Source organism: Carcharodon carcharias, chromosome 32 (assembly GCF_017639515.1).
Source record: "Carcharodon carcharias isolate sCarCar2 chromosome 32, sCarCar2.pri, whole genome shotgun sequence".
In the NCBI taxonomy this organism is placed as follows: domain Eukaryota; kingdom Metazoa; phylum Chordata; class Chondrichthyes; order Lamniformes; family Lamnidae; genus Carcharodon; species Carcharodon carcharias.
In genome coordinates, this window is record NC_054498.1 from 5,625,999 (window position 1) to 5,653,089 (window position 27,091).

The 27,091-nt window shown below is 41.8% G+C and overlaps 1 protein-coding gene across 4 annotated transcripts; it reads left to right on the forward strand.

Moving 5' to 3' along the window:
• Nucleotides 1-1,567: 1,567 nt before the first annotated feature.
• On the forward strand, nucleotides 1,568-25,618 carry prc1b (protein regulator of cytokinesis 1b). Of its 4 annotated transcripts, XM_041178644.1 has the most exons (15): nucleotides 1,568-1,626; nucleotides 5,989-6,121; nucleotides 7,154-7,276; nucleotides 7,400-7,636; nucleotides 8,842-9,012; nucleotides 10,506-10,655; nucleotides 12,196-12,343; nucleotides 14,312-14,448; nucleotides 14,697-14,792; nucleotides 15,932-16,078; nucleotides 16,617-16,727; nucleotides 17,329-17,439; nucleotides 18,619-18,804; nucleotides 19,514-19,567; nucleotides 22,605-25,618. In XM_041178644.1, exons 1-14 carry the CDS (start codon nucleotides 1,613-1,615, stop codon nucleotides 19,532-19,534), a joined length of 1,785 nt encoding a protein of 594 aa, XP_041034578.1. In that variant the 5' UTR covers nucleotides 1,568-1,612; the 3' UTR covers nucleotides 19,535-19,567; nucleotides 22,605-25,618. The 4 variants fall into 4 exon arrangements, with proteins under 4 accessions (XP_041034578.1, XP_041034577.1, XP_041034581.1 ...); XM_041178643.1 differs by lacking the exon at nucleotides 19,514-19,567; XM_041178647.1 differs by lacking the exon at nucleotides 19,514-19,567 and having other exon boundaries at nucleotides 18,619-18,730.
• The last annotated feature ends 1,473 nt before the right edge of the window (nucleotides 25,619-27,091 follow it).

Below are 27,091 nucleotides of genomic sequence, written 5' to 3' on the forward strand. Positions count from 1 at the left end.
ACGCTAAACATTTCCTGTTGGTCTCACTAGTCTGAAGATAACCTGACCCCTCCCTGAGATGTTAGATAAATAGCAACCAATCTGAAGAATCTTCCATAAACAACAGTAATTAACTTCAAGTTAACCTCAAAGTGCCTACGTCCCCTCATGGAATGTTTAACTGGTAGAATTAAAAGAGTGAGTCAGGTATTTTAAGTACCGTATTCCAGTTTTTAAAAATTATCCTTTTCCTACTGATGTCAGCACTTGGCAAAATGGTTGTGTTTGCACTAGCCTGAATGTTGTAATATAATCTTGCAAGTTCTGATTCACGTTTCTAAGAATTATTTTTAGCGTGTGCAAGCAACACATCAAGAAATAGGAGTTGGGAGTAGGCAATGCAACACCCCATTACACATGTATAATGTATCCAAATTCTCTGTTGCAACCTATCTTGTCTCCAGTTCATTGATACTACTGTGGTCATTGCTGCTCTGAAATTTCCTATTGTGTTCCTCCGACATTAAATAGATTGTTCTACATGACATTCCTCCTTTCTACAATCTCACTGTGTTGAAATGAAGACTTATATCATCTGGTACTCTTAATTTGTCCTATTCCAGCACCCTGCTTCCCACAGTTTTCCCTTCCTCTTCCCATCCAAAGGGTTTTTAAATTCCAATGTTTGCTACCTTATAAACATGACCATCCTGCCTTTTATCTTTTACTTTTCAATAGGTTTCTTAATAAAGTAACAATTACAGAAGGGAAACGTGGGAGGGATTTTTTAATTATGAAAATATTGGAGCATGATTGGGTTTATTGTTGCTTTAAAGAGAAACCTTCTCTAGGACACATAAAGCTGGAATCCAAGTCGTGGAATCTTCTGATTGTGGGAAACCACAATAGGAGTGGTGGGTTCAGATTTTACACTGAAATTACAGTGTGGTTTGCTGTGATTTAGCTCATTTTTAATGGCTTTGAAGTCGGTTCCCCTATTTTTATTTCCATCTCTGAATGCGCTGCCTCCTCGGTATTGGAATTATAAACATCACCTCCAAGTTATAAGTGAGACCTGACACCACATCAGTTTTAAAGCAGCTTTTAGATAACAATATTTTTCTTATTAAATTGGAGAGTAATTCAAACAAAGCCTTATTTTTTTTCCATTTGAGTCACTATTACACCCAGGGGTTAGGGAAACAGGGCAGGTAAGATATAGATCAGTGATCATCTGATTGAACGGTGGGGTGGGGAGGGGCTGAATGGCTTACGGTTGTTAAAGGCGGCGGAGCGCATGCGCTGGCCGATCCCTTGCCCTGCCGATGAGGTCATCGCTGGCTTGTACCTTGACGTCAGGGCGACGCGACCAATGGGAGCGTGCGGCGGTTTGGCGGTTGGAAAATTTGAATCGAATGAGGAGCAACGGTCAGAACCGCTGCAGAGAGAGAGAGAGAGAGGGAGAGGGAGTCACATATACCGGGACCAACACCGGGGGAGACACCGAGAGACACAGCGCCGGGACCGGGGGAGAGGGAGAGTCACATCCACCGGAGCGGGGGAGACAGCACCGGGACCGGGACCGGGACCGGGAGAGGGAGAGGGAGGGAGCGGATTCGGCAGCGCCTGCGGGATGGTGAGGAAAAGGTGAGTGAGAGATACCCGGGGGTGGGGCAAACGGCACCGAAACCGCCCCCCACCCCCCACCCCCCCTCACACTGACCACGGGGCGGATGGGCATTGACCGTTTGATGAATGGTTCGAATGGAAGGTGTTGGGTTTGAGGAGTTTCTGCCTCTGGTGATAATGTCACGTTAGACCTTCCTCAGGGTGGGGGCCGGACCCCCTGGACCCCCAGGACCCCAGACCCCCTGGACCCCCAGGTCCCCTGGACCTCCAGACCCCCAGACCCCCTGGACCCCAGACCCCCTGGACCCCCAGGTCCCCTGGACCTCCAGACCCCCTGGACCCCAGACCCCCTGGACCTCCAGACCCCCAGACCCCTGGACCCCAGACCCCCTGGACCCCCAGGACCCCTGGACCCCCAGACCCCCTGGACCCCCAGGCCCCCTGGACCCCCAGGCCCCCTGGACCCCCAGACCCCCTGGACCTCCAGACCCCCAGACCCCCTGGACCCCCAGACCCCCTGGACCTCCAGACCCCCTGGACCTCCAGACCCCCTGGACCTCCAGACCCCCTGGACCTCCAGACCCCCTGGACCTCCAGACCCCCAGACCCCCTGGACCTCCAGACCCCCTGGACCTCCAGACCCCCAGACCCCCTGGACCCCCAGACCCCCAGACCCCCTGGACCTCCAGACCCCCAGACCCCCTGGACCTCCAGACCCCCAGACCCCCTGGACCTCCAGACCCCCAGACCCCCTGGACCTCCAGACCCCCAGACCCCCTGGACCTCCAGACCCCCAGACCCCCTGGACCCCAGACCCCCTGGACCCCCAGGTCCCCTGGACCCCCAGGTCCCCTGGACCTCCAGACCCCCTGGACCTCCAGACCCCCAGACCCCCTGGACCCCAGACCCCCTGGACCCCCAGACCCCCTGGACCCCCAGACCCCCTGGACCCCAGACCCCCTGGACCCCCAGGACCCCTGGACCCCCAGACCCCCTGGACCCCCAGGCCCCCTGGACCCCCAGGCCCCCTGGACCCCCAGGCCCCCTGGACCCCCAGACCCCCTGGACCTCCAGACCCCCAGACCCCCTGGACCCCCAGACCCCCTGGACCCCCAGACCCCCTGGACCCCCAGACCCCCTGGACCTCCAGACCCCCTGGACCTCCAGACCCCCTGGACCCCCAGGTCCCCTGGACCTCCAGACCCCCTGGACCCCAGACCCCCTGGACCTCCAGACCCCCAGACCCCCTGGACCCCAGACCCCCTGGACCCCCAGGACCCCTGGACCCCCAGGCCCCCTGGACCCCCAGACCCCCTGGACCTCCAGACCCCCAGACCCCCTGGACCCCCAGACCCCCTGGACCCCCAGACCCCCTGGACCTCCAGACCCCCTGGACCTCCAGACCCCCTGGACCTCCAGACCCCCTGGACCTCCAGACCCCCTGGACCTCCAGACCCCCTGGACCTCCAGACCCCCAGACCCCCTGGACCTCCAGACCCCCTGGACCTCCAGACCCCCAGACCCCCTGGACCTCCAGACCCCCAGACCCCCTGGACCTCCAGACCCCCAGACCCCCTGGACCTCCAGACCCCCAGACCCCCTGGACCTCCAGACCCCCAGACCCCCTGGACCTCCAGACCCCCAGACCCCCTGGACCTCCAGACCCCCTGGACCTCCAGACCCCCTGGACCTCCAGACCCCCTGGACCTCCAGACCCCCTGGACCTCCAGACCCCCAGACCCCCTGGACCTCCAGACCCCCAGACCCCCTGGACCTCCAGACCCCCAGACCCCCTGGACCTCCAGACCCCCAGACCCCCTGGACCTCCAGACCCCCAGACCCCCTGGACCTCCAGACCCCCAGACCCCCTGGACCTCCGGACCCCCCCCTGGACCTCCGGACCCCCAGACCCCCTGGACCTCCGGACCCCCAGGTCCCCTGGACCTCCGGACCCCCTGGACCCCCGGACCCCGACCCCCCAGACCCCTGGACCCCAGGTCCCCCGGACCCCCGAGACCCTAGACCCCAGGCCCCTACCCGGCTGCACGAAGCGATGCACCTGAAACAGGTGGAGAGTTCAGTCAACCCGGCACCTGGGGCAACAGCCAGCGCACCCCCCGCCACCCACACAACCGTCAGGTAAACCCAGGGACCTACCTGCTGCCTCCCTCCCTCCCTCCCTCCCTCCCTCCCTCAGCGGCTGTTGGCAGGGAGGGAGGAGGAGGAGGAGGAGGGGGGGGGTGGGATTCACTCACTGACACTCGCTGGCAAATGGGTCATCATCGACTCTCCTCCTCCTTTTGCTTTCTCACAATCCCAAGCCAGGGTATAATCATAGAAACCACTTTCCTGTGCACCTGTGAATTCTTGGTGACCTGTTGCCACCGCCTAACCATGACTGATAGCTAAATAGATTAACCAATTCCCATTGACCAGACAAGCGGCCAAATTGCGGGCTACAGTGTGTCCAGAGGAGATTTGCGCAGTGAATGCGATGCGTCAGCGGGGCATCAAGAGGTTTATGTTAAAATGTTGATATTTTTCACGGGATTATTTAATGCCTCTTATTCAACAGGCAAAACCTTGTCTCAACCCGGGTCCTGTACTTTCTCTCCTATTCCCCTTGCACCCTCTCTGAAATCAGCCTGTTATGAGACCCATCGCCTGCTCCCTTTACCTCATTCCCACTAGATAACAGGTCACCTAGCTTCCTTTCCCAGGCCCTGTGCTACCTGACATTATAAACAATTCCCATTCCTTGGATAAAGTCTCCCTCCATGTCAAAAGAACGTCACCACCATCCTCTTAGTGGGGTAAAGAACTGATACTCTGTCCCAGGTTTATTTTCCTCTCGAGGCTTTGCAGCTTTCTCAGCTCCTAAATATGTGCCCATCTGTCTTGCAACTCTGCTTGAACCTCTCAAGGCAGGTTTCTATCCTTGCCACAATACAGAAACCAAACTGATCAACGTCAGAAATAATATCCTCCAAGCTGCATTTTTCTTCCTCAATCCCTTTAATCTCTAGTACAGCCGACAATATCATTCTTCTTCAATGCCTCTTCTCTGTTGTTCACTTCAGCAAGACCTCCCTCACTTGGATCCACACTATAGAACTGAAGCCAGAATATTCGTAGTGATAGCTTCTCTTCCTGCCCCCCGTCATTATGCTGGATTCTCCCTGGCTTTTGTTGTGGGGTCGGGGGGTGGGGGTGGTCTTCTCATCTACATGCCCCACTACCCTCATTTGACAATATCATATGATGACATGGGGTCAAATTCAAATTTGAATGTCAACAATACCCAGCTCTATCTCTAAATCTTTGCTGCTTCTGTGCTGTCAGTGAGCTGTAATTTACTCCTGTCAGTTCCTGGGAAGACCAAAGCAATGGTCTTTGGTCCCCACCACAGACTATGGATGTTTGGCACTAATTCTATTCTGCTCCCTGGCCATTGTCTTGGATAGAAACACAGTTCACAACCTCACAACCCATTCTATCCTGTGCTGAACTTTGATGCTACATTGTCTCGCAAAGATCAGCACTTTCACCTTGAAAGCAGCACCCACCTCTGTCCCTGCTCTTAACCTTAACATCTGCCTCAGCTGTGACTCATCCAGGTCTTTCAAACCTCCAGACTCAACTACTCAAATGATCTTCTGACCAGTTCCCATCTTCCACCCTCTGTAAACTTCAGATTCAACATTTTGCAGCCTGTATCCTATCCTGCACCAAATCCTGCTTGCCGATCGCTTCAATATTCCAACGCCTTCAACATAAAATTTTAACCTTTGTGTTGAAATCCTTTCTTGGTCTTGCCCCTCACCATATCTCTAACTTTGTGCAGTTCTGATATCCTTTCCCCACATTTGAATGGCTAATTTTTTAAAAATGCATTAGCAAAATGAGTCATTTTTACTCTTTGCATTAATCTTGCCAAAAAGAATGAATTTTCTACCATTCAGATTGAACTCTTGGTCCTGGTTAGGTTTATTTGACAATTTTGGCATTTCATTATTTCAGTAATTTTTATCATGAATAAATATTGTATGCATTTAGTCCTCTCTCTCTGACCTTGTAGGTTTTGCTCATTAAAAATGGTGTCAGTGAAATATAGTGGAGTCTGATCTGTCAACAACAAAGTATTTGCTTTTTGATCTAAAATCCTGCACTGAATAATATTTAACAATGTGATGTATACTTCAGTTCTGTTCTAAGAGTATTTAGTTTTCTGACGAGGCTCTTTATTAGATTAGATTTTCTGTTTTGGATTGAGATGCAGGTGAAATTGAAAGTCTTCATTTGCTTTTGGCACCTTTGCGTAGATTTATGCTGATATTTTGCTGTCACCACAAATGAAAAAAAATCACCCTTTCTTTGCAGTGATGCACTGGCTACAGAGTCAGTGACCTGTCTTAATGGAGCACTTTCCCATCTGCGGAATATCTGGGAAGAGATAGGGATTCCAGAAGATCAACGATTGCAAAGAACTGAAGTTGTTAAAAAGCATATCAAGGCAAGTAGCAAAAATTGTTTTCAGAATTAACTACTTTCACTTTAGTGAAATGTCATAAGATTCAGCATGAGAAACTTTCATCAACTATTCAAACCTAAGCTATTGTGGTATTGTTACAAGCTTAGGGTCTTGCTTTGTTACTCTCTTGTTTCAGAGTTTTTACTGTCCAATATCAATTTACACAATAGCAAAAACATTCCCTTGTGATCTAAGCTGGCTAATGCCCCTTTCCAAAGGCAGATTGAAAGTAAGTGGGCTGGACCAAATAAAAATTACTCTGAATCCTTAAGCCACTTAATTTGACAACAGCAAGTAAATTTGCAGAATCACAAGTGCTATCAAATATCCCCTTGATTTAACTACAGATTTGTCTGCGTTTGGTCTTTCCAATGTAGAGGAGACTGCATTGAGAGCAGCGAATGTAGTAGACAAAATTGAGGGAAGTGCAAGTGAAGTGCTGCTTTACTTGAAAGGAGTGTTTGGAGCCTTGGACGGTGAGGAGAGGGGAAGTAAAGGGGCAGGTGTTGCACCTTCTACGGTTGCGTGGGAGGGGGTTGAGGTGTAGGGGTGATGGAGGAGTGGACCAGGGTGTCTTGGAAGGAACGATCCCTGCGGAATGCCGCCAGAGGGGATGAAGGGAAGATGTGTTTGGTGGCAGCATCATGCTGGAGTTGGCAGAAATGGCAGAGGATGATCCTTTGAATGCGGACGCTGGTGGGGTGACAAGTGAGGACAAGTCTAACTTGCTCCCCAGACCTAGCTGGCTGGCTGACTGGCTCTCTTTGTCTTTCTTTAATACATTGGGGTGCAACTTTAAACAAAGCAACCTTGTCAAAATTAATTGGGGCCATTATTGTATTTGTGGTGAATTAGAATGTGGGCAAATTGGAACATGTGCGCACTCATCTTCAATGCCCACAGCCTGTAGCTTTTTTTAAAAAAAGCAAATTATGAATTTACCTAAAATCCAAATGTAGCTGATTCCCAAATCTGAAACCTGCCCAGTATTTATTACCCTCCATTTCCACATAGGGCTTATTGGATATGATGATTGCAGAGGAAGAAAGTCTGAGGCAACGGCTGAAAAAGAGCATTGATATGTGTCAGAAGGAACTGCATGCTATATGTCAGGAACTCAACTTGGCTGTTTGTATGGTAAGAGAAAATGTCTTTGCAAATCACCTGTTTTTGAATAGGAGGTTGGGGAAAAGAGGAAAAAGACTTTTGTTCCCCACCCCACTCACTCTTATTAACAGCTTAAACTTGTATCTGTGGCAGCCAGAAGAAGATGATTGCACGATGCTGCAAATGGAGAAAGATCTGCGAACACGATTAGAGGTCCTCTTGAAGCAGAAGAAAGAGAGGATGCTGAAATTAAAGTGCCTTAAAGAACAAGATGAAGAGCTTTGTGACATACTCTGTACAGCAGCTTACCCCATTGATGCCGACACTGTTCCTAGTCTTGAACAGCTTGATGCGTTTCGTGAGCATATTGCTTCACTTAATGTGGAGAAGGTAAAGATAAATTTAAGATCTTGATGAAGAGTTAACTGCAAGTGTACTAACTTTTGTAAAATTGCATTCAACCGATTCACCAAGTGTGCTAATTTTGAAATGTCCTATCAATTCCTACTGGTTTTACTGTAAATGAGGTGATGCTGCTGTGATCTGAGTCATTTGCTTCCCTCAAAAGGCTATGGATTCTAGATCAATTGAACCTTTTCAAGATTGATTCATTTTTACCCAGCAAAAATCTTTTCTTTACTCTTTCATGGGTTGAAAGTATTGCTGGCAAGGCAAACATTTGTTGCTCACCCATAATTTCCCTTGAGAAGGTGGTGGAGAGCTTCAGCCTTGAACTGCTGCAGTCTATCTGGCATAGATACATCTACAGTGCTATTATGAAAGGAGTTCTGGGATTTTGATGGTGAAAGAACGGTGCTATAGTTCCTAGTCAGGATAGTGTGTAGCTTGGACGGGAACTTGCAGTTGGTGGTGTTCTCATGCCTCTGCTGCCCTTGTTTCTCTAGATGATAGAGGTCGTGGGTTTGGGAGGTGCTGTTGAAGGAACCTTGGTGAGTTGCTGCTGTGCATCTGGTATATGGTGAACACTGCTGCCACAATGCATCGGTGGTGGAGGGAGTGAATATTTTAACTTGGTAGATGGGCTGCTGTGTCCTGGTTGTTGTCAGGCTTGAGAGTTGTGGGAGCTGCACTTATCCAGGCAAGTGGGGAGTATTCCATCACGCTCCTGACTTGTGCCTTGTAGATGGTAGACAGGCTTTGAAGTGTTGGAGATGAGTTACTCTGTGCAGAATTCCCAGCCATTGACCGCAGAGGCTGCTCTTGTAGCCACAGTATTTATATGGCTAGTCCAGTTAAGCTTCTGGTCAATAATATTGACTACACCTCCCCCCCCAGTAGGATGTTGCTTTGCTGGGTAAAAGTGATTAAATTAGTTGAGGCAGAGATCAGGTGTGATTTAAATTAAGTTGAGGTGGAACAGGCTCAAGGGGCTGAATGGCCTAACCCTATTCCTATGATACATGTCTCCTATTTCTCACCATGACATAAGCATAAAATAAATAAATGCTGTACAATTTAACCTATGATACAAATCATTATCAGCCTACACTATAAATTAAACTTGTGATGTTCATGTACTGCAGATGTGAAATCCTGAAGTGTTAAGTTCCCTAATAGATCTGTTTTGTTTTCAGGAGCGCAGAAGGGCAGACTTTGTTGAAACAAAGAAAAAAATCATCCTTTGTATGGAAGAACTTGATCAACTTCCAGATACCAGCTTTGAGAGAGATATTGTGTGTGAGGATGAGGATGCTTTCTGTCTGTCCAATGAGAACGTTGTCGGTCTGAAAACACTTCTTCAACAGGTGTGTAAATGAAATTGTGACGGAACTACGTCCTATGTAGAACCATTCAGAGCCTCAGAGCATATCAAATTGCTTTAGTTAATGAACTGCTTTTGAACTGTTGAAAAATATAGTTCCATAAGTAGCAGTGAGATAAATCAGCAGTTTGTTTTTGGGCGTGTTTATTTGGAATAAATGGGACCTTGACACTAGGTGGATTTATTCCTCCTTTTTGAATTGTGTTGTTGGATCTTTATGGTCACCTAACCAAGCAGATGAAGCTGGATGACAGATGTACATAAAAGTATTAAATATGATTGTCAACTTCTTTGTTGGCAAAATTTGGACAAGGCAAACTAAGGATGAATGCAACAGTTTGTCTTGCACTCAGCTTGATTCCCATTTTGTGAATTCAGTAAACTTGTTGCAAGCTGTGATTGTCTGACTTTTCCTGAACATTTGCTTTAACCTGATATGTTTGTACAGTATATTCATTTTAAATTTGGAGAGATTTATGCTGTATTTGTTCAGGCTGAAGCCCTTGGAGGTAAAAATGATGCTATTCCGTAACACTATCACTTTATTTATGGAACTAGTCAGTTCATTAGTTGCTGTTTCATTTATCTATTACTTCAAGTTAATAAACTTTCCTGTCAAAGCAAATCTTCATGTAACATCTTTTTACATTCTGCTAAGCAGGAACTGTTAGCCCATTTCAAGGAAATTCAATCTAAAACTGCAGTTATCAAAGTTTAAGATTGCTGATGTAAACCAGCAATCCTTTAATGAGTGCAAGCTGCTTGAAATAATATAAGAAATAGGAGCAGGAGTAGACCATACAGCCCATCGACCTGATCCACCATTTCAATATAATCATGGCTGATCTTTATATGTAAATTAAATGATTCATTTCCACTTCCTAACCTATCAACTTGCCTCACTTGATAACTTTGTAGCCTGGAAAGCATTCAAGCTCGTTTCTAGAATTTGAGTAATATGTTAAGAATATACAACCCTTTAGAAACCTGGGAATAGGATTTATAAAAATATTCATTAATGGGATGTGGGTGTCACTGTTATTGCCCATATTTGTCTGTGCAGTGCACGGATTACATTTATCCTACTGGGCTTCAGGATTTGGATTTGAATCCAACTCTGATTTAAATCAGTGTTTTCTGTTGCTGGTTGAAAGTGTGTTACATGAACTGAACCTGCGGTAGTCTTAACCCATTTTTAAACTGGGCTCTCAATACAAAACATTCCCTAATTCAGTATTAATAGGCACTTAGTTGACACAATTCAAAAGTGCTTTTAAAACTCAAGAAAAAGTTTGCATTCTGCTTTTTGGTAGTGATGCAAATAAAGCATTGAATGTTGTGGAAATATTGTTACCTGTATGTTCTCTGTTGTAACTAAGGGCTTTTATTGTACATTGCATTATGAATGAACTGTTATGTCCTTGTGTCTGATTATAGGAATGTGCCTATAACTAACTGTGATGCATATTTCTCTAGTTGGAGGTGAAGAGAGCTCAGAATGAGACCAAGTGCTCAGAGTTGAGAGATCAAATAATTAACCTGTGGGATTGGCTCCAGATTTCCCATGAAGAGCGTGATGCTTTTTCTGTACACATGATTGGTTCCAGAGCTAAGACAATGCAGGCAGTAAGTAACTGTGTTTCCATGTGTGCTTAGTTAGCTGTTGTAATTTTGCTGAACATTGAGCTAAAATTTGTCAAAATATTGCAAATTGCCCTCTGTTATCCATGTTTAACCGCTATGGCAACTTCGGGCAAGGATCAAATATGCAGTTAAATGTGAATGTTTAAAAGTTGCTCACCAAGTTGTGCCAATTCACAGAAATGGCATTTTGCTGTCTGCCTTACTATTACCATGAATATTGTGAAGTTTCTGTATCTGTGCAGCAGATATGAACTAATCTTGTCAAGAGATTTATAGCTAATTAGTTTGTAATAATATATCTAGTAATTAGTAACTAGCACCCTTTTAATTGGAAATAATTAATCACATCAACCTCTGGCACTGAACTATTATGTGTGGAGTCTCATTCCTTCATATTTTGAAGCCTTTAGAGAGACTTTATAAAAGTTGAATTAAAAATTATTTTCCTTTCTGTTTCTTTATCCAATCTTAGTCTCCTATTTCTTTCTGTAATTGATTTGACATTGAATTCACCATCTTTGGTCCTTTCTGTTTATAGTATTTCCTATTCCTTATATCTCACTGGTTAAGGAGGTGCCCTGTTTCTTGCTCTCTTTTCTTCACTGCACTTTCAGCAGCTTTGTTTTAAGCTAATGCATCCAGAAGCAAATCTAACTAATAGCAGATACCATTAGGTGCAACAAAATCTGGCTGGTTAGCATGTGGATCCTTAACAATTTTAGTGACGTTGTTTTGCCATTTCTATTAAAAGCATTAAACACCATTGAAAATAAATTTCAAATATATTAAGCACTTGCATGTTGACATTTGGGATGTGAAGAAAAACTTTTTTACCCAGAGGGTGGTGATGGTCTGGAATACACTTCCTGGGAGGGTGGTGGAGGCGGGTTGCCTCACATCCTTTAAAAAGTACCTGGATGGGCGCTTGTCATAACATTCAAGGCTACGGGCCAAATGCTGGTAAATGGGATTAGGCAGGTAGGTTGGGTGTTTCCCACGTGTTGGTGCAGACTCGATGGGCTGAAGGGCCTCTTCTGCACTGTGATTCTGTGATTTGCAGAGTGAAAACTCAAATCCTTGGAGCTTTTAAATCGTTTATATGCTGTGCTGCTCCCATTGATGAACCTTATCCATATCTACTGTCATTTTCCTGCTGGGCCCACTGAACAGTGGTCAGGACTGGAAGCTCAGACATCCCTCCTCTCCAACTTGCATACCCCCCACTTTCTTTCTTCCTCTTTCCCCCTGTAATGTAGTGTATATTAAAAAAAACTCCTAAGACCTATGCTATGTGATTACTTACATTCGATTATGGCAGCCAGCTACTAATATTATTTGATAACACCACATATTTTTCAATTTAGGACCCTGTCCTCATAGATTTAAGCATACTTGCTCAAGAAAATTGATCTAAATAAGTAACCTAAATAACTGCTTCTATCCAATGATTAAAACATCAGGAATCTTTAGATTCCACAATGCTGAATTGAATCAGATACAAGCAATGTATTTTGTGGTCCAGCTACAGACAGAGTTGGAGCGTCTAGAGGTACTGAAACAGCAGAACATGAAAAATGTGATTGAAGCAATCAGACAAGAGATGACAACGTACTGGGAGAAATGTTTCTTTAGTTCTGCACAGCGGCAAGCATTTGCTCCATACCATGATGGTTTGTTTAAATTTCACTTCATTCCAAGTAACATGGGCATTTAATTATTTTAATATTATGGTAGGGCATAGGCCTGTGTTTGTTGAATACTGTACTTTCTTTTCTGTTTGGTATTTCCATGAGCTGTGTAGATAATAACACTTCTACTGATTGGAGATGGATGCTGCAACATTCACTAACTGCATAAGTTAGATTGTTTTACCTTCTCTGTGTATTGCTCCTGTTTTATTTTTTCAATTTGTAAGTTTTTTGGGTAGGTGGTGGGGGAGAGAAAGAGGTAGTTGCTGCCAACTAATTGGAGGATAGATGGCTCATGAACTTGAGGTTTGTTACAAACGCAATAATTGGAGAACTTATTAGGGGCCTACAATTAGGTAATTCAGATTCCACATCACTTACTGAATAATTCAGCCATACTGTAGTCAGGCTATTATGATTGTTTTCAGCAATATTTCAGACATTTTGTCAAAGCTTTTTGTCTTGCACTCATCAGATAATCGCAAGGGTACCAACGTCAGGGGAAGAAACAATGTTGTATTTTATTTTGTTTAGCTGAAATGGGTGCAATGTGTGTACATATTCTTTCTGTCTACAAAGAACTGGGCCCTGTGTATTAACATGTGTAGCCTCCAGTACATGCAAATGTGTCACACTGCGAGTCCGACTGACATCTTAAACAGGTTGTCAGTGTAGTTTTTAGCACACTGAGGATTATTTAGCAAATGTTGTCCAATTGCGGAATTGCATCTAATGTTGGACACTGAGTTTTGCAAGCACAGACTGGTTGAGTACAGCCTGTACCTTGCCATTGTGAACAGTGGAAGGAACATGCTGTTTGATCAGATCTGCCAGTCTTTTGGATGTACGGCCTACATACCTAGCATTGCATTGGCACTGAAATTCATATACCCCATTACCCATTGGCATGTTAGGCAGAGCATCTTTCTGACTGGATGCCTTGACCAATCAAAGTCAAACTGGCTGGTTTAAAATTTCAAATAATGCTGGCAGTTAACTGTCAGTCACCATTAACTGGTGCACTCTCCATGGCAATGCCTCTACCAATCAGTGTCCACTCGCCAACCAATCAGCACTCTCTTCTCATACAGTATAAAGTTGTTGCTTCCCCTGATATAGGACAATCACAAGAATACCAGATGAGTGCAGGCTGAAAAGCTTCAACAAAATGTCTTTTTTCAGCAATACTCAAATTCTGTACAACCAAACGACTATAAGATTGAAATATTTAACAACTGCTTCTTGGTTAGTTTCCATGAACTTTACCACAGTTGGCAGTTAGGACAGTGGTCTGTTAGGATCTGTACATTTTCACACCCACTTCCAACTGGAACATTGACTGAAATGCATGTCTCTAAATATTAGCAAGTAAAGTGGGGGGAATGGTGGGGGATTGTCTGCTAATATGACAATGCAATGTATGGATAGTGAATTTGACTCCCATTCCATTCAATTGCAAGTCTGCTTCAAATTAGAGTAGGGCAGAGTTTACCTGAAACTGCAATGTCTCCCAGCTTTAGGGGAGTGTGGAGGGAAGGGAAATCTAAAGGAGTTATCTAATTTGTGTGCATATTTCATTGTAGGCATTAGGCAATGGGAATGGGTAACCAAAATAAAGGATTGAAAGAAAAGAATGGGCAAAAATGCCAGGAAATATGTATGATATCAAGCTGGAGGAATGTCAGTATCCTCTTCTAGATTTAGGAGTTTATCTGCATGTTAAGCAAATTCATAAACTGAATCTTTTTCTACATTGAAAATCGAGTGGATAAACCTTTTTTCAAATCACAGAAATTGCAAACTGTAATTGGGCTCATGTATATTTTAAATCTCTTCAAATTGGAACTTGAAATTCCACATTTTTGTTGAAAATTAATTTAGATGGGTGTAATGTAAGCACTGAATTTGACCTACATGCTGATTAAAACACATTTCTCACCCTCTTTTAAGAGGACTACACAGAGGACTTATTGCAGCTGCATAACCTGGAGCTCAATCGACTAAAGCAGTATTACCAAGCACACCAACAGCTGTTTGAGGGTGTCTGGAAGTGGGAAGAAAATTGGAAGCTTTATCTGAGTTTTGAGGTGAGAAGCCAAAACTCATGTACAGTCGCACTTGGATTCTGTTACTAAAGGCCAATGTGATTTCAGCCGATTGTACTGTGAATACTACTGTTACTCAAACCCCTACCACTGATGGAGTTCTTGATCAAGCAACAAGATTAGAGGCTAATAGCTTAAACCCATGGCTACCACTATGAGTTGAGCAGCTCGTTTAACCAGGTTGAAGGAGACATCAAAAGTAAAAATATTTTTAACTGTCCTCCTTGCAGAAGAAAGCAGCGGACCCAAACCGCTTCACCAACCGAGGGGGCAATCTATTAAAAGAAGAGAAGCAGAGAACAAAGCTTTACAAAATGCTGCCTAAAGTATGTAACACAATGTGTCTTTGTTTTGAATCTCCTATGAAAGCTATGGTTCACATGAATATGACAATAATAGTACTAGAGTGACACACTTTTATACCCATTTCCAATGATTCCAGTAGAATCAGCTGACTGCATGATTTATTTAAGCAGAGTGGGTGAAATGGTTTGAAATGCTCATTCAAAACTCCTCAAGTTAGGATATCTGCTGAATGAGACTCATTTTGATTTAATAGAATAGTAATTGAATTCTGTATTTTGACACATTGTTTCCTGCTAACCTCTGGTTTTAAAAGCCTGAGATAACAAGTGCAGAAACCATTCAGCTCCTTCATTAGATTATGGTTTTTCCTTCCACCTGACTTTGCACATCTCCTGTCATGGCATATCCTTTAGCAAATAAAAATCTATCTATTTGTCTTGAAATTTTTCATTTGACTCCACATCTGCAACCTTTTGGAAGAGTTGCATATTTCTACTGCCCTTTTGTGCTTGCTGATTTCAATGCTGACTGCCCTAGCTCTACTTTTTGTCATTGGTGCCTCCTTAATCTGGTATGTAGAAGAAATAGCTTTTCTGTCCCTACCCTATATCACACCCATTTATCATTTGAAATGTCTCCATTAGATCATCCTCAATCATCTAAACTCAAGAGAATACGATAGAAGTTTATGCACCTGAGTTCCATAATTTAATCATTTTAGCTCCAGTGTTTTGGTAAACTATGATGTAGCCCCTCTAAGGCTAATTTATACTTCACATTGCAGTGCCAGGATCAAAATACAATGCTCCAGATGGAGTCTGAATAAGGATTTCTGCGACTAAAGTAGTTCTCTTTGTCTTCCAACCCTCATCATAGAAACCAGCGTTTCATTAGTGTTTTTATACCTGCGCACCAGCTTTGTGATTTGTGTACCTAGTTACTCCAATCAGCTTTACTGTTCCAGGGTTTGTATCTTTTGCCATTAAAATATCTCAGTTTGCCTGGCTTGGATGTAAGGTAGATTACCTCACTCTAAAGTTGAATCCCAAGCTAAATAACAGTATCTGGAGAGGCAGGGCAATATTTCATAGTTAAATCTGTGAAAGGAACTTTACACTTGCTGAAAAGAAATTAACAAACAAATTGCTGTGTATTTTAGCTGGAGGAAGAGTTGAAAGTTCAGATTGATGCTTGGGAGCAGGAGCATCATGCTCAGTTTCAGGTTAATGGACAAAATTTCATGGATTATGTGACAGAACAATGGGAGCTGCATAAATTGGAAAAAGAGCGAGAGAAACAAGAGCGGGTGAGATCAAGCTTTAATTTAACTTGTTCAGGGTTATACTGTTATGTGATATGGATTGTTCAATTTATCTTTGGATCTCTGCCAATGTTGTTACTTAGTTAACTTTTGGGGAGGGTTGCAAAGGAACAGTTCCCTCCCCTCTGCAAAACAATCTAATTGGGATTGTAAGTCTACAAAGATGCTGACGACAAAATTATCAATATGCAAATGTGTTGTGCCACTGGACCTATATTTTTAATAGCTAACAATGAATGTTGTCTTGCATGGATTCATTGGATTTATTCAAGCTTCCCATGTGAGTTTCAATAGTTCTTTATAAGAATGCCTAAGAGGCTTTTTATCTCCTGTGGAACACCCAGTTTGTAAAGGTAAAAGAATCTGTTCCCTCAGCACTGGATGTTTAAGAAGCAGACTCTCATTCACTCCTCTTAGTCATATCTGTCATAGAAGCCAAAGATGTTCAGATATTGTATAAAGTCCCCATGCAATGACAGCAGGTATGTGATTGGAAGCTAACAGGATATTGTCTGCTCTGCAGCAACTGAAAAAGAGCAAGCTGATTGAGGAGGAAATGTTGTATGGCAGTGCCCCCAAAACTCCAAGCAAACGAAGGATTAATGCACTAAATACCCCAGGGAAATCACGAAAGGTAAGTGTATTCAAAAACTGCTGTTGTCTGGATGTTTTTGCCCATACACTGGGTGTGCACACATTGAGTAATAAATGCAAGTTATTTTCAGTTTTGGAAATTACTTATTCCCACAAACCTGTTGATGATAGTCATTGACATCTTTGGTATGGGCTACATGTTAATGACTGCTGGTAAAAATTCTGTGTTTTTATCTATCTGACTTGACATATCTGTTTATTGGGTCAGTAATATCAAGAGATCCAAATTCTGATTGAACCCACCTAATGAGATCTGAGCGAATCACTTGTTCTAAATTGCATAACTCCAAAATATTCTGTCGTCAATAGTTAAGATTCATGTTATTTATGTTTCACATTGTGGTAATTGAAAATTAGGCGTTCCTGTTTGTTAGTTGAGAAGTTGCATAGCATGGAGCACCATTTGCTATTCTGTATTTCTTATGCTGAGCTACAATTCTAAGTTTGGATGTGTTTTTAAATGTGAATTCAATGTTGCCACTAAAACTTAGTTTGCGCTTGATGTGCTGTCACCCTTTTTGCCCCACAGACCCTTGCATTAACATTATTAATATTTCCTCCTTTTTCTGGCTTTGTCTTAGCTAAATGGTACATCAATTGCCAGTGCCACCCCAAACAGCACCTTTCGCTCTGCCATTGGCGGTAGCATCTGTTACTCACCCATCTCACGACCCCCGCTGTCTGGACGCAAGGTCAGTCACCAGTCTGCATGCTTTATTTTGTTTTCTAGGCAAGTATGCAGCCAGGTGTCTGCTTATGGCTAAAATCATAATTAAGGGACTCAATATCTCCAATTATTAAAATATATTTTGAATTTTAAAAATAATTGACATCAATTATAGAAGCTATTTTGATGTTTGTACTCACTGCTAATCTCTACATTTTATTTAAGACTCTGGAGTGATATAATTTTTGAAATACTAACTTGTTTTTTTCACCTAGTCTTTGCTCGAAGCTCCTGACCATATTCACTCTGGTCCCAATTTTCTCACTATCTCTCCTGTGCTGATTATTGCTGGGATATAGGTGCAACCCTTCAGCATATAGCCTAAATGACCTTCCGTATGTAAGGCTGCTCAGAGTGCTGGCTGATTGGTGAGAGCCACAGTCAAGTCTGATTGTGTCCTTAACCTACTTTCAGATTGTAACACCCCAACTGTTTGGTTAACTCGACATGCAAGTTGTGTACAGCTATAGCATCCCAGCTGAGCCATCGGAAGAATACTACTGCCAATTTATTTTGAAGCCTTCTGGTAGAATTGTGAGGCAACCTGAGCCTAGAATTAATACTTTTTGTTGTTATTTAAAATGTTTTTAATGCATTCTTGACAGTTGTATAAAATTGTCTTCCAAGTTTGGTTATGGAATTTACAGAACAAAGGCATAGTTTGCATGGAATCATGCAGCCTTACTCAAGATTTTTTTGATACCAAGTTAAACAATTGACTAGTGCAATGTTTCACTGAACTATAGCTCTTGTCTGCCTTTAAATGAAGTTATGTCACTTTTTCATGGATTGTATTGCATGGCTTATTTTATGTGACACTAGCAATTTGCTGTTGGTGGTTCACACTTAAGTCCTTATTTTTTGATATTGAGAAATCTTTATGTAAAATTATCCACAACCTCTAATTGCTCCCATCAACATTTCACCCAATGTTCCATTAGTTCAAAATAGTCTTTGCTGAAGCAACTCAAGTTTGAAGGATGATTGTAATTGTACTACTTGGTGATAGTTTAGATGAACATGGTGGGGTGGGGGGATCAAATACAAAAACAGTTGTTTTATTAGTAATAATACCAGTAACTGTGATATTAATGCTGTTGCCTTCAGTATTCCAATCTAATTCTCTCCTTCCTGCTCTTTTTAGGCAGGACAATCTGTGCGCACACCAGGATACTCATCTACAAAGCCCCCACGCCTTGGCCTGATTGAAAGGAACAAAGAAAATATTTCTCACCTAAATGCAACAGCAATGAGTGGTGCGTCCACCATCTCCACACCACAGCATAATCTCAGCATAAATTCAGTTGCCACCACTTATTCTGAGTTTGCGGTAATTTCCTTTTTTGCGGTCATCTACCAATCGCTGTGGCAGCACACAGTTGTTGTTGGAGGTCATGGGATAGGTTTGGGAAGTAGAATAAAGTTTTTCCTTCTTGCTGATTTAAAAAGGCGAAAGTGAGTAAAGGACTGCCCAGTAGAATTGTTTCTTTTGCATGTTTACTTCAAATCATTATCACACAAGAGTTTTCACAGCTATCAGATGATCAGTTTGGAGGTGGGAATGATCTGGATTATCATCCAGTCTATGATGCATATTGTGTTTGTAGCATGTTCTGGGAGTTATGGAAATGCAGTTTCTCTTCGTCCATTTGGCTGCAGTTTTGGTGTTATCAATTTTCCAGAACTCCAGCTCTGCCACTTGTTTCAGTAGTGTTATGCAGTGCAGGCTAAATGTTGGATTATTTCTATGCACATTTACTGCTATCACTTGGCATAAACCCCTGCTCAACAGTTTGCTAACATGGAAAATCAGTCTATATATAGTTTTTCAGAAACCTATTGTTTTTTAGTAGATTTATTTTGATGGTGTTGAATGGTTGCAAATGGTAGTGTAAAACTTGCGAGATCTTGGTTTATTGAGTTGTGGGACCTTGGGCATTAGGAGTTTTGCACTCTCCTCTGAAAGCAGTAAATACTCCCTCTTTCCATTACCAGTTACTGTTGGAATCCTGATAACTTCTTTTATTCTGTGTTTGTAGATGGATTCAGCTCCACTGTAGGAGCCTGCACAAATATAAAGCAGCACTTTGCAGGTCGGTATGGTAATCCACCATCGAGGATTTCCCAACTCAATCTAGTGAGAACTAGAGCTTTAAAACCATTAACTACACAGTCCTGTTCTCATAGTTGTAGCTTCAAAGTGCTCTGATACATGTCCACTGTGGTTAGAAAAGTTTATCAAACATGGGTTCACATTATTCTTCACGAGCTGAGCATCAAACTCCAACCTGAAACACTTCTCTTTTTTTGCAACTAGAAGTATTAATACACTGAGACTAACACACAAAGCATTCTGTATACAATTACTTCTCTAACAGCTAGTTCAGACGCTGCATTGAGAAACTTTGTACTTGGAAATGGGCAGGCAATTGGAAGTGTGTTTTTTCTATTGCCCTTTAATTTTCAGATCTCTCTTCCTACATTTACTATATTCCCTACTAGGGCAGTTGGGTTAGAGTTCATAGTTCCTGACTGTGTGCTGCCATTTTATTTTTTTTGTGTTTGCTGATTGTTTATGGCATGTTTGCATGAAAGCTGTTTTATCTGTTGTGTTTGGCTCTGTATCTGCTTAGTTACTTTGCTGTTACCAATTTAGCATCCTTACCCTATGGCTACCTTTACACTAATGCTTTTAATACTACTGAAGTAATTACCCAGTACCCTGCCCCCTTTTTTTGGGTCCTCAGACATGTGCTTCCTATAATGGAATGATATAATATTTTGACCTTTTATAGATCATAAAATGCTAACTGTTGTACAACATTGATAGAAGTGAAAATGGACACACACAATCAGTGTACAATTATGTGCAAATTTTGTGTGCTGCATGTATCAGATATTGTCTATCTTTACAAATCCCCTTCAAATTTGAACTCATGCTGTTTTTGGGAAAGGATCACCTGGAATACAATGTAGATCTTGCATTTTTCCAATCTGCACACATGGGTTTGTTTTCGCTTGATGGCTGTATTCTGTTTCACATGCCACCTGAACTTCATGTAATGAACCAGGCTGATTCTTGATGGTAGGTAGCTGAACTCTTGACTCGTGCTCTGACTGGAGGCAAGGAGGTGGTTAAGAGTCACTTCTCCCTCTGCTTTGCTTCTATTCAGTGTTTCTTTGTGCTGCCCTTCACCCCAGCAGTTTGGTAATGTAATGTGTGGGAAATTATAGCTGCACACTAACTAATCCTTTTCACGGCTTTGTTTTCAGCTTCATTTTGCCTGCCTGACATCTCTTTTCTTTTTTCATTCTGTGCACTGAGCATGTACCAAGTCAGCAAGAATTTTGTTTAGCTTTCATTCAATTAAATCAGCAATTCAAATTCCAAGGTAGTTATATTGGTATGGCTGTAATACTCTATTCTCAGGAAACACTGCTCCCAAGGATTGGTAGATGGTACTGCTTTAATGGTCAGTCTGGATTCTTTGCTTGTAGCGTTTGGGTAAAGTGTGCACCTGCAAAGACTGCACTTTTTCTACTGTTTTTCTACCTTTGCTCCACAACTGAATTTTTGCCTTTCGACTAATACAATGTGAATCCAATATGGCAAATAATTTGAGCTACAAGTTATGATTGGAGAGCTAAAGGACTATTGCTTAAAATATTGCTGAAGCACCTAGCCACTTCTTAGATTCTTATGTCATTTGAATGCTTCAGTTGGTAAAGGCAATGAGTCACTAATGCATACATTAATGCAGAAATATTTGAGTCAGCTGATCTCAGTCAGAGTGTGATTGTAGGAGTGCTACATTGGGGCAATGTCCCTGGGTTAGGGAGGGGAAAATCAGCCCAGGTTCCCACTCATTATTAGGAGCATTAGATTGTTCAGCCCCTCAACCCTGTTCCATCATTTAATTCGATCAACTATGATCTAAATCTCAATTTCATTTGGCTGTCTTCCAGAGAATTCCAGATTTCCATTATGCTTTCATGTGGAAAAATGCTTCCCGATTTCATTCCTGAAAAACATTGCTGTAATTTTAGATTTATGCTCCCTTGTTCTAAACTACTCTACCAGAGCTCCTTTGTATTTTTGCTGTCAAAACCTTCAGTTGTTTTAAGCACCTCGACGAGATCAGCTCTCAACTTTCTAACCTCAAAAATACAAGCTTAAGTTTTGGCAACTTGTCCTCAATTTAACCCTTGACATCATTCTGGTGAATCTGCCCCTGTTACCCCTCCAGAGCAGTCTGATCCTGCATGTCTACTTCTTCATTTCAGAAGAGACAAAAGGAACAGGATTAGTGGGTAAAGGAAGTGAAGGTTGTACTAGAATTATAATTGAAGTCCCTTTTGTTCCCCGCAATCGAATTTTAGTTAAATGTGAAGTTTGCAACATTGGGTTCACATTTTTTTTTATCAGTAATTGAGCAGATTTTACCATATTGTAATCCTGTTTCTTCTTGTCAAGTGTAAAAGGTTATTGTCACTAAGTCTCTTCCCTACTGGCATCATTAAGGTTTTCTGCTCTGTACAGGCTTTCCTTTGTTACAAATGATCCTGCGTTTGTCATTCGCCTCTTGGTGTTCCAATATATCTAGCTTTTCACTTCAATCTGATGGCTCCCACTGTACTTTAATGTGCTGCAATATTATTATTGTTCCCCAACTTTTCTCAGGTAATTGCTTCAGTTTAGGCGATTGCAATTTTGAGAGTTTAATTTTTAAAATATTTGAACAAAGCACCTTAATGCTTGCAACTGTGATGCTACAGCATCCGAAAACTCTTAGAATCTGACCTACACTGCAAACAAATTTGTATCTAATAAGACATACTACTGTGTGTTTTTTGGGCCATCACATTTGCTGCTTTTCTGGTCAAAAAGTATTGGTATCACACACCTTGTATTCTCATTTTGCCAGCTTTTTTTAACTTCTCTAATGCATGACATCAGTTCTAGCTGAATGCCTCCCTACTGAAATGCTGAAGTGTCTGCTGGAATAATGAGAGAGGTTTGGCTGTCTTTTTGAAAATTTGCTTGCTGAGTGGCATATCTTAGAAATTAGCCTGTGAGATGATATATTTTGAGTATATTTTGTTAACCTGTTTTCCTTTTCCTTTTTCCAGCGAGAACTTTCAAAAGCTTCCAAATTTGAGTGTCGATCACGAATTCTCAACTCAACAACCACCAACATCCATACCTGAGCCAGTGAAAAGAAACCAGTGGGGAGCTGGACTGCACAGAAATGAAAATTGCATATGCACAAAATGAAGTCTGTGTATACTGTATACATGTTGCAATAGAGCTGGCATGTTAGGATATATATTTCTTCAAACTGTAAATTGTAGATTATGTGAAAAATACTACAGGTGAACACAGGTAATGAAATTACCTTTGCTCTGCAGGTTGAATAAGTCTTTGCCAAAATGGGGAATTAGTGAACATGGACACTATTTTAATGTGTTTTAATATGAAGAATTTCAAATGGACCTTGCTACTGAATAGCCCTAACTGTTGAAATTAATTACAAAATACCAGTATTCCAGATGTTTCCAGAAGTCATTTTCTGGAAAGCTTTCTCGGAGAGAGGGAGGGAGGAGGGGGAAGGATAAATGATCTGGAGTTTCCAGGGCTCAACTACGAAAGTGCTTTGATCCACAAAATTGTCTTGTCCAAGTTCAATTTTAAGTACTGTAACAACTTTTCGCTGGTAATTTCTTTTAAAATTGGAATTATCAATTTTTGATCATAGATCTTTCTATTCCAGTTGTATTTCAACTTCAAAGGAGTCTGAAATGAGCTGCTCTAATTCCCTGGCTCATACTAAATGAGGAAAACCCAAATCCTTCACTCTGGTGTTACTCAGACACTCATTACTTTCCTAATTCGATGTGTTTGTTTGGAATGCTAAACTTAATGGAGACTCATCAAGAACTTAGGGATTCATTCTCCATTTAGTAGCCTGTAACTGTTTATTGTATTTAATCTTCTTTTGTATCACTTAGCAGAGATGGAGCCACACCAATATAATTGACTATGCCAACTAAATTGTGCATTAAATTATAATTTTTCATTTGGCAAGTGAAGAACTTAAGATTAATCTGAATTGGGCCTTGTATTTTATTCCATGTGAGCATCTAATTGGCTGTAAATTTCATAACCTACCCTTTGTTCCTTGTGGTTGCTTTTTTTCACATAATCATACGGCTTTTATGATCCCTTTAATTGTATCCAGTTTTAAATATTAATTTCTGCACACTTAAATTGTGTAAATATTCTTTTATTAAGCTAATCATGGAGATTTGCACGTTTTCATTTTCATTTATTTATTCATATGTTGGCCTTTTCTCTTTTAATTATTTACAGATATGCTGTAAAATAATTATGGGCGGTGAGAGGAGCCTTTAAACACTAACCATAGTTTCATAGTGCGCTACAGGGTTTGTTTAGGCAGTTGCTCCCAAACAGTGCAATTTTGCTGTCTGGAATGGCATCATTTTATCTGCAACTTGAGAAGATTCTTGTTTTTGGTACACGTTGTATAGTCTTCCTATATCTGCCTGAATTGGCTCATGGCTGTAAAAACTGTATTTTACTCAATCTTGGAGTGAAGAATTTTCAATCCTAGAGCAGGTTTTAATCTTGATTGCGGTTAAAGGGTAAAGAGATCCTAGGTGGAGTTATAGTTTTGTAATTTCTCATTTTAAAAAAAGTATGTAAAAATCATTTGTTCCTTTTCTGACTTCTGTGCAGCCCTGTCACATTGGGTCTGATGAAGCTCTGGACATCACCAGGAAGCTGTCTGCTGACTCCCAGAGGTGACATAGATATCATAATTCCAGACTTGGCCCAGAGCTGATCTGGGAGTTGGGCAGCACCAGGAAGCACCTGGTGAACCTTGTTTCAGTGAAACTGCCCTGGGACTTGTGAAGCTGATTGCTGGTGGTGCTGGGGAAATTGACAGAAGGTGGACCTGACCCTGATGTATCTTGAGGCCAGAAATCAGGTTTTTTTAAATGAAGGTAATAATCTTAATGTATGACATTTGTCAGTTGATGTGTATACTACAAATTAGGATGTAAAAATCATCATTTGTCTCGAATTCCAAATTTTCTTACCATCCCATTCACAACTGCAGATAGTCACAAGAGCATCAAAAGATGTTGGCCAGTCTATTTTTTTGTCATTTAGTAGTGCAGTTTAACTTGAAAATTCAGAATACGCAGCAGATCCATTAGCAGAAACTGTTGCTAAAAGGCCCATATCTGGAATGTTCACTGGCCCATACTTTTCAAATGCTGGTGAATTTACAGTGGCTGATGAAAGTCTTACTCTGTTATGCTCATATTTCACTGCTATAAAACCAACTATGAAAAATATAAAACTTTTTTATATAAAGGAACATTTTGAAATACTACTCTCTCCACTTTCCTTCCCTTTGAATTATTCTAATTTGCTGAAAGCTTGTTCTGTATCTGTCCATAAAAAAAATCACAGGGCTGTGATAATTTTGAATATTTTCTGTTTTCAACAGAACTGACTGCTGCGGCAGAATGTATAGACAAGATGGGCAAACAAAATTGGGGCTTACATTTAGATTGCAATATCTCTGTGCACCTAGAAATCTATCTCTGTTTTAACTCAAAGTGTATTGAACTTAGAAATTGTTCAGAAATGTCCCTGCTAGCACTTAGAAAGTTGGATGCTATTTTCATTTTAAAAGGTTGTAAGTGTCTTCTTGTAAAATCTATAAATATCATAAGGAGTCAGCAATGTACCAAGTTCAGATACTGGTCTGTGCTAAATTAACTAATTTCAATCAGAATGGTGGTGGAAACCACCACTGACTTCAGTGTTCCAGCCTAAGAAAAAGAGATATAATGAAATCAAAAGGGACTATCCAGTGTATACGTTGAATAAGAGAGGATTTCGCTTCATATTATTATGCACAATTGCGCGAGTTACTGAAAGGCAGCAGGCACCATGGAGCTCTAAGGACAAGGGAGAAAATCTTCTGGGTGACTAAAAAATCTATAAATGCTAGCATTGGACACAAATATATCAGTATTCTGACCATTTGGTTTGAACATGCCTTTAAACTGTGCAGTGCTATGTAATAAACAGTTAAAATTGAAACTCCTTTCAGTTTGCATGTCTACTAATCATTTTAATGTAGCAGTTGAAACCCGAAAGCAGATAATCAGCTGTTACTGCTTTGTTATCCAATTTATAATCATGCTTAGCCTTGTAATAGTGTTAATTATGAATAATTGGATTGAAGCCTTTGACGACTACATTGTACTGGAACAGTACCAGGCAAAATACTGCATTACCTGCAATATTACCACTTTAAAAAGAGGTCAAGTTGGAAATCTGCTGTGTGCTTGCATTATAATAAAAATGATTCCAGGAGCCTACCCTGCTGCAACTTGAAGTACACTTGGCATTTACCATCATGACTGTGGCCTGATGTTAGAAGAGCTACTTCTCATTGTAATTCATAACTGTCATGAACAGTATTGTGTTTTCTTGCAAAACACACTGACCACAGGCAGTATGTAATGTGTTTTTTTTTCACCCTTTAAAAATACACTGACTCATTCACTGGACCCTAACACACCATGACACGCAGATTAGACAGATGAAGATAAGACAAGTACAATTACAATTTGATTGTCTCAGTCTCTTGTGGCAGGCCTGTAGTTTCTTAGATGAGTTGATGCTTTGGTTGAAGTGAATGGCTTGTAAAGCAGAGGATTTTAAGTAAGCTGCAAAGCCTCTTGTTAAATTTTCAGAAGTTCTCAGGTGAACTTGAATTTGAAACAGGTTGGGAAGAGCCCATCTCCCACTTTCAAGGTATTGCTGTTTATTACCTTAGCTGATTTTTAAAAAAAATGTTCATGGGATGTGGGTGTTGCTGGCTAGTACAGCATTTATTGCCCATCCCTAATTGCCCTTGTTTGGAGGACATTTAAGAGTCATCCCCATTGCTATGTGCCTGAAGTCACATGTAGGCTGGACCAATTAAGGACAGCAGAGGTTCTTTCCTTAAAGGGCATTAGTGAACTAGATGAGTTTTTTTTTAAGATAATTGACAATGATTATATGGTCATCGTTATTCTATGCTGTAGTGGGATTCAAACTTGGGTCCCCAGAGCCTATGAATGCTTTTCAATTGGTGGATGACATCCAATGAAATCCATCTGCAGAATAGCTTCCTGTTTTAAAAGCAGGCAACAAACATGGCTGTCACACCAAGTAACCGATTACAAGTCCAAAGCCCTTTTCTAAATAGTGGATGGCCAGGTTGATCATACATCCTGCGTGATGACTGTCACCCTGAGTGTTTGAGACAGCTAGTGCCTTTGTATCTGAGTGATCCATTCAATTCAAACTTACCCTTTTGAACTAGTTGTAGGAAAAGACAGTCAACATCAGTCTGGAAAATTTCCCTCTTGAGACATGGGAGTGTTTCAATCTATAAGAGAAGCCAGGTGATCCTTGGATGGCCATTGCCTTTTGCAGTGCTTTTTTAGTATAAAGCATTGACTGAAAGTTCATAATACGCTGGTGCAATCTGTTATCTTCCAGCATATGAACAGACTATTGAAGC

Coding starts and splice junctions, on each gene's coding strand:
- prc1b (XM_041178643.1), top strand. Junction 7,277..7,399: donor TCAACTTGGCTGTTTGTATG/GTAAGAGAAAAT, acceptor TATCTGTGGCAG/CCAGAAGAAGATGATTGCAC. Junction 16,079..16,616: donor AGCGAGAGAAACAAGAGCGG/GTGAGATCAAGC, acceptor TCTGCTCTGCAG/CAACTGAAAAAGAGCAAGCT.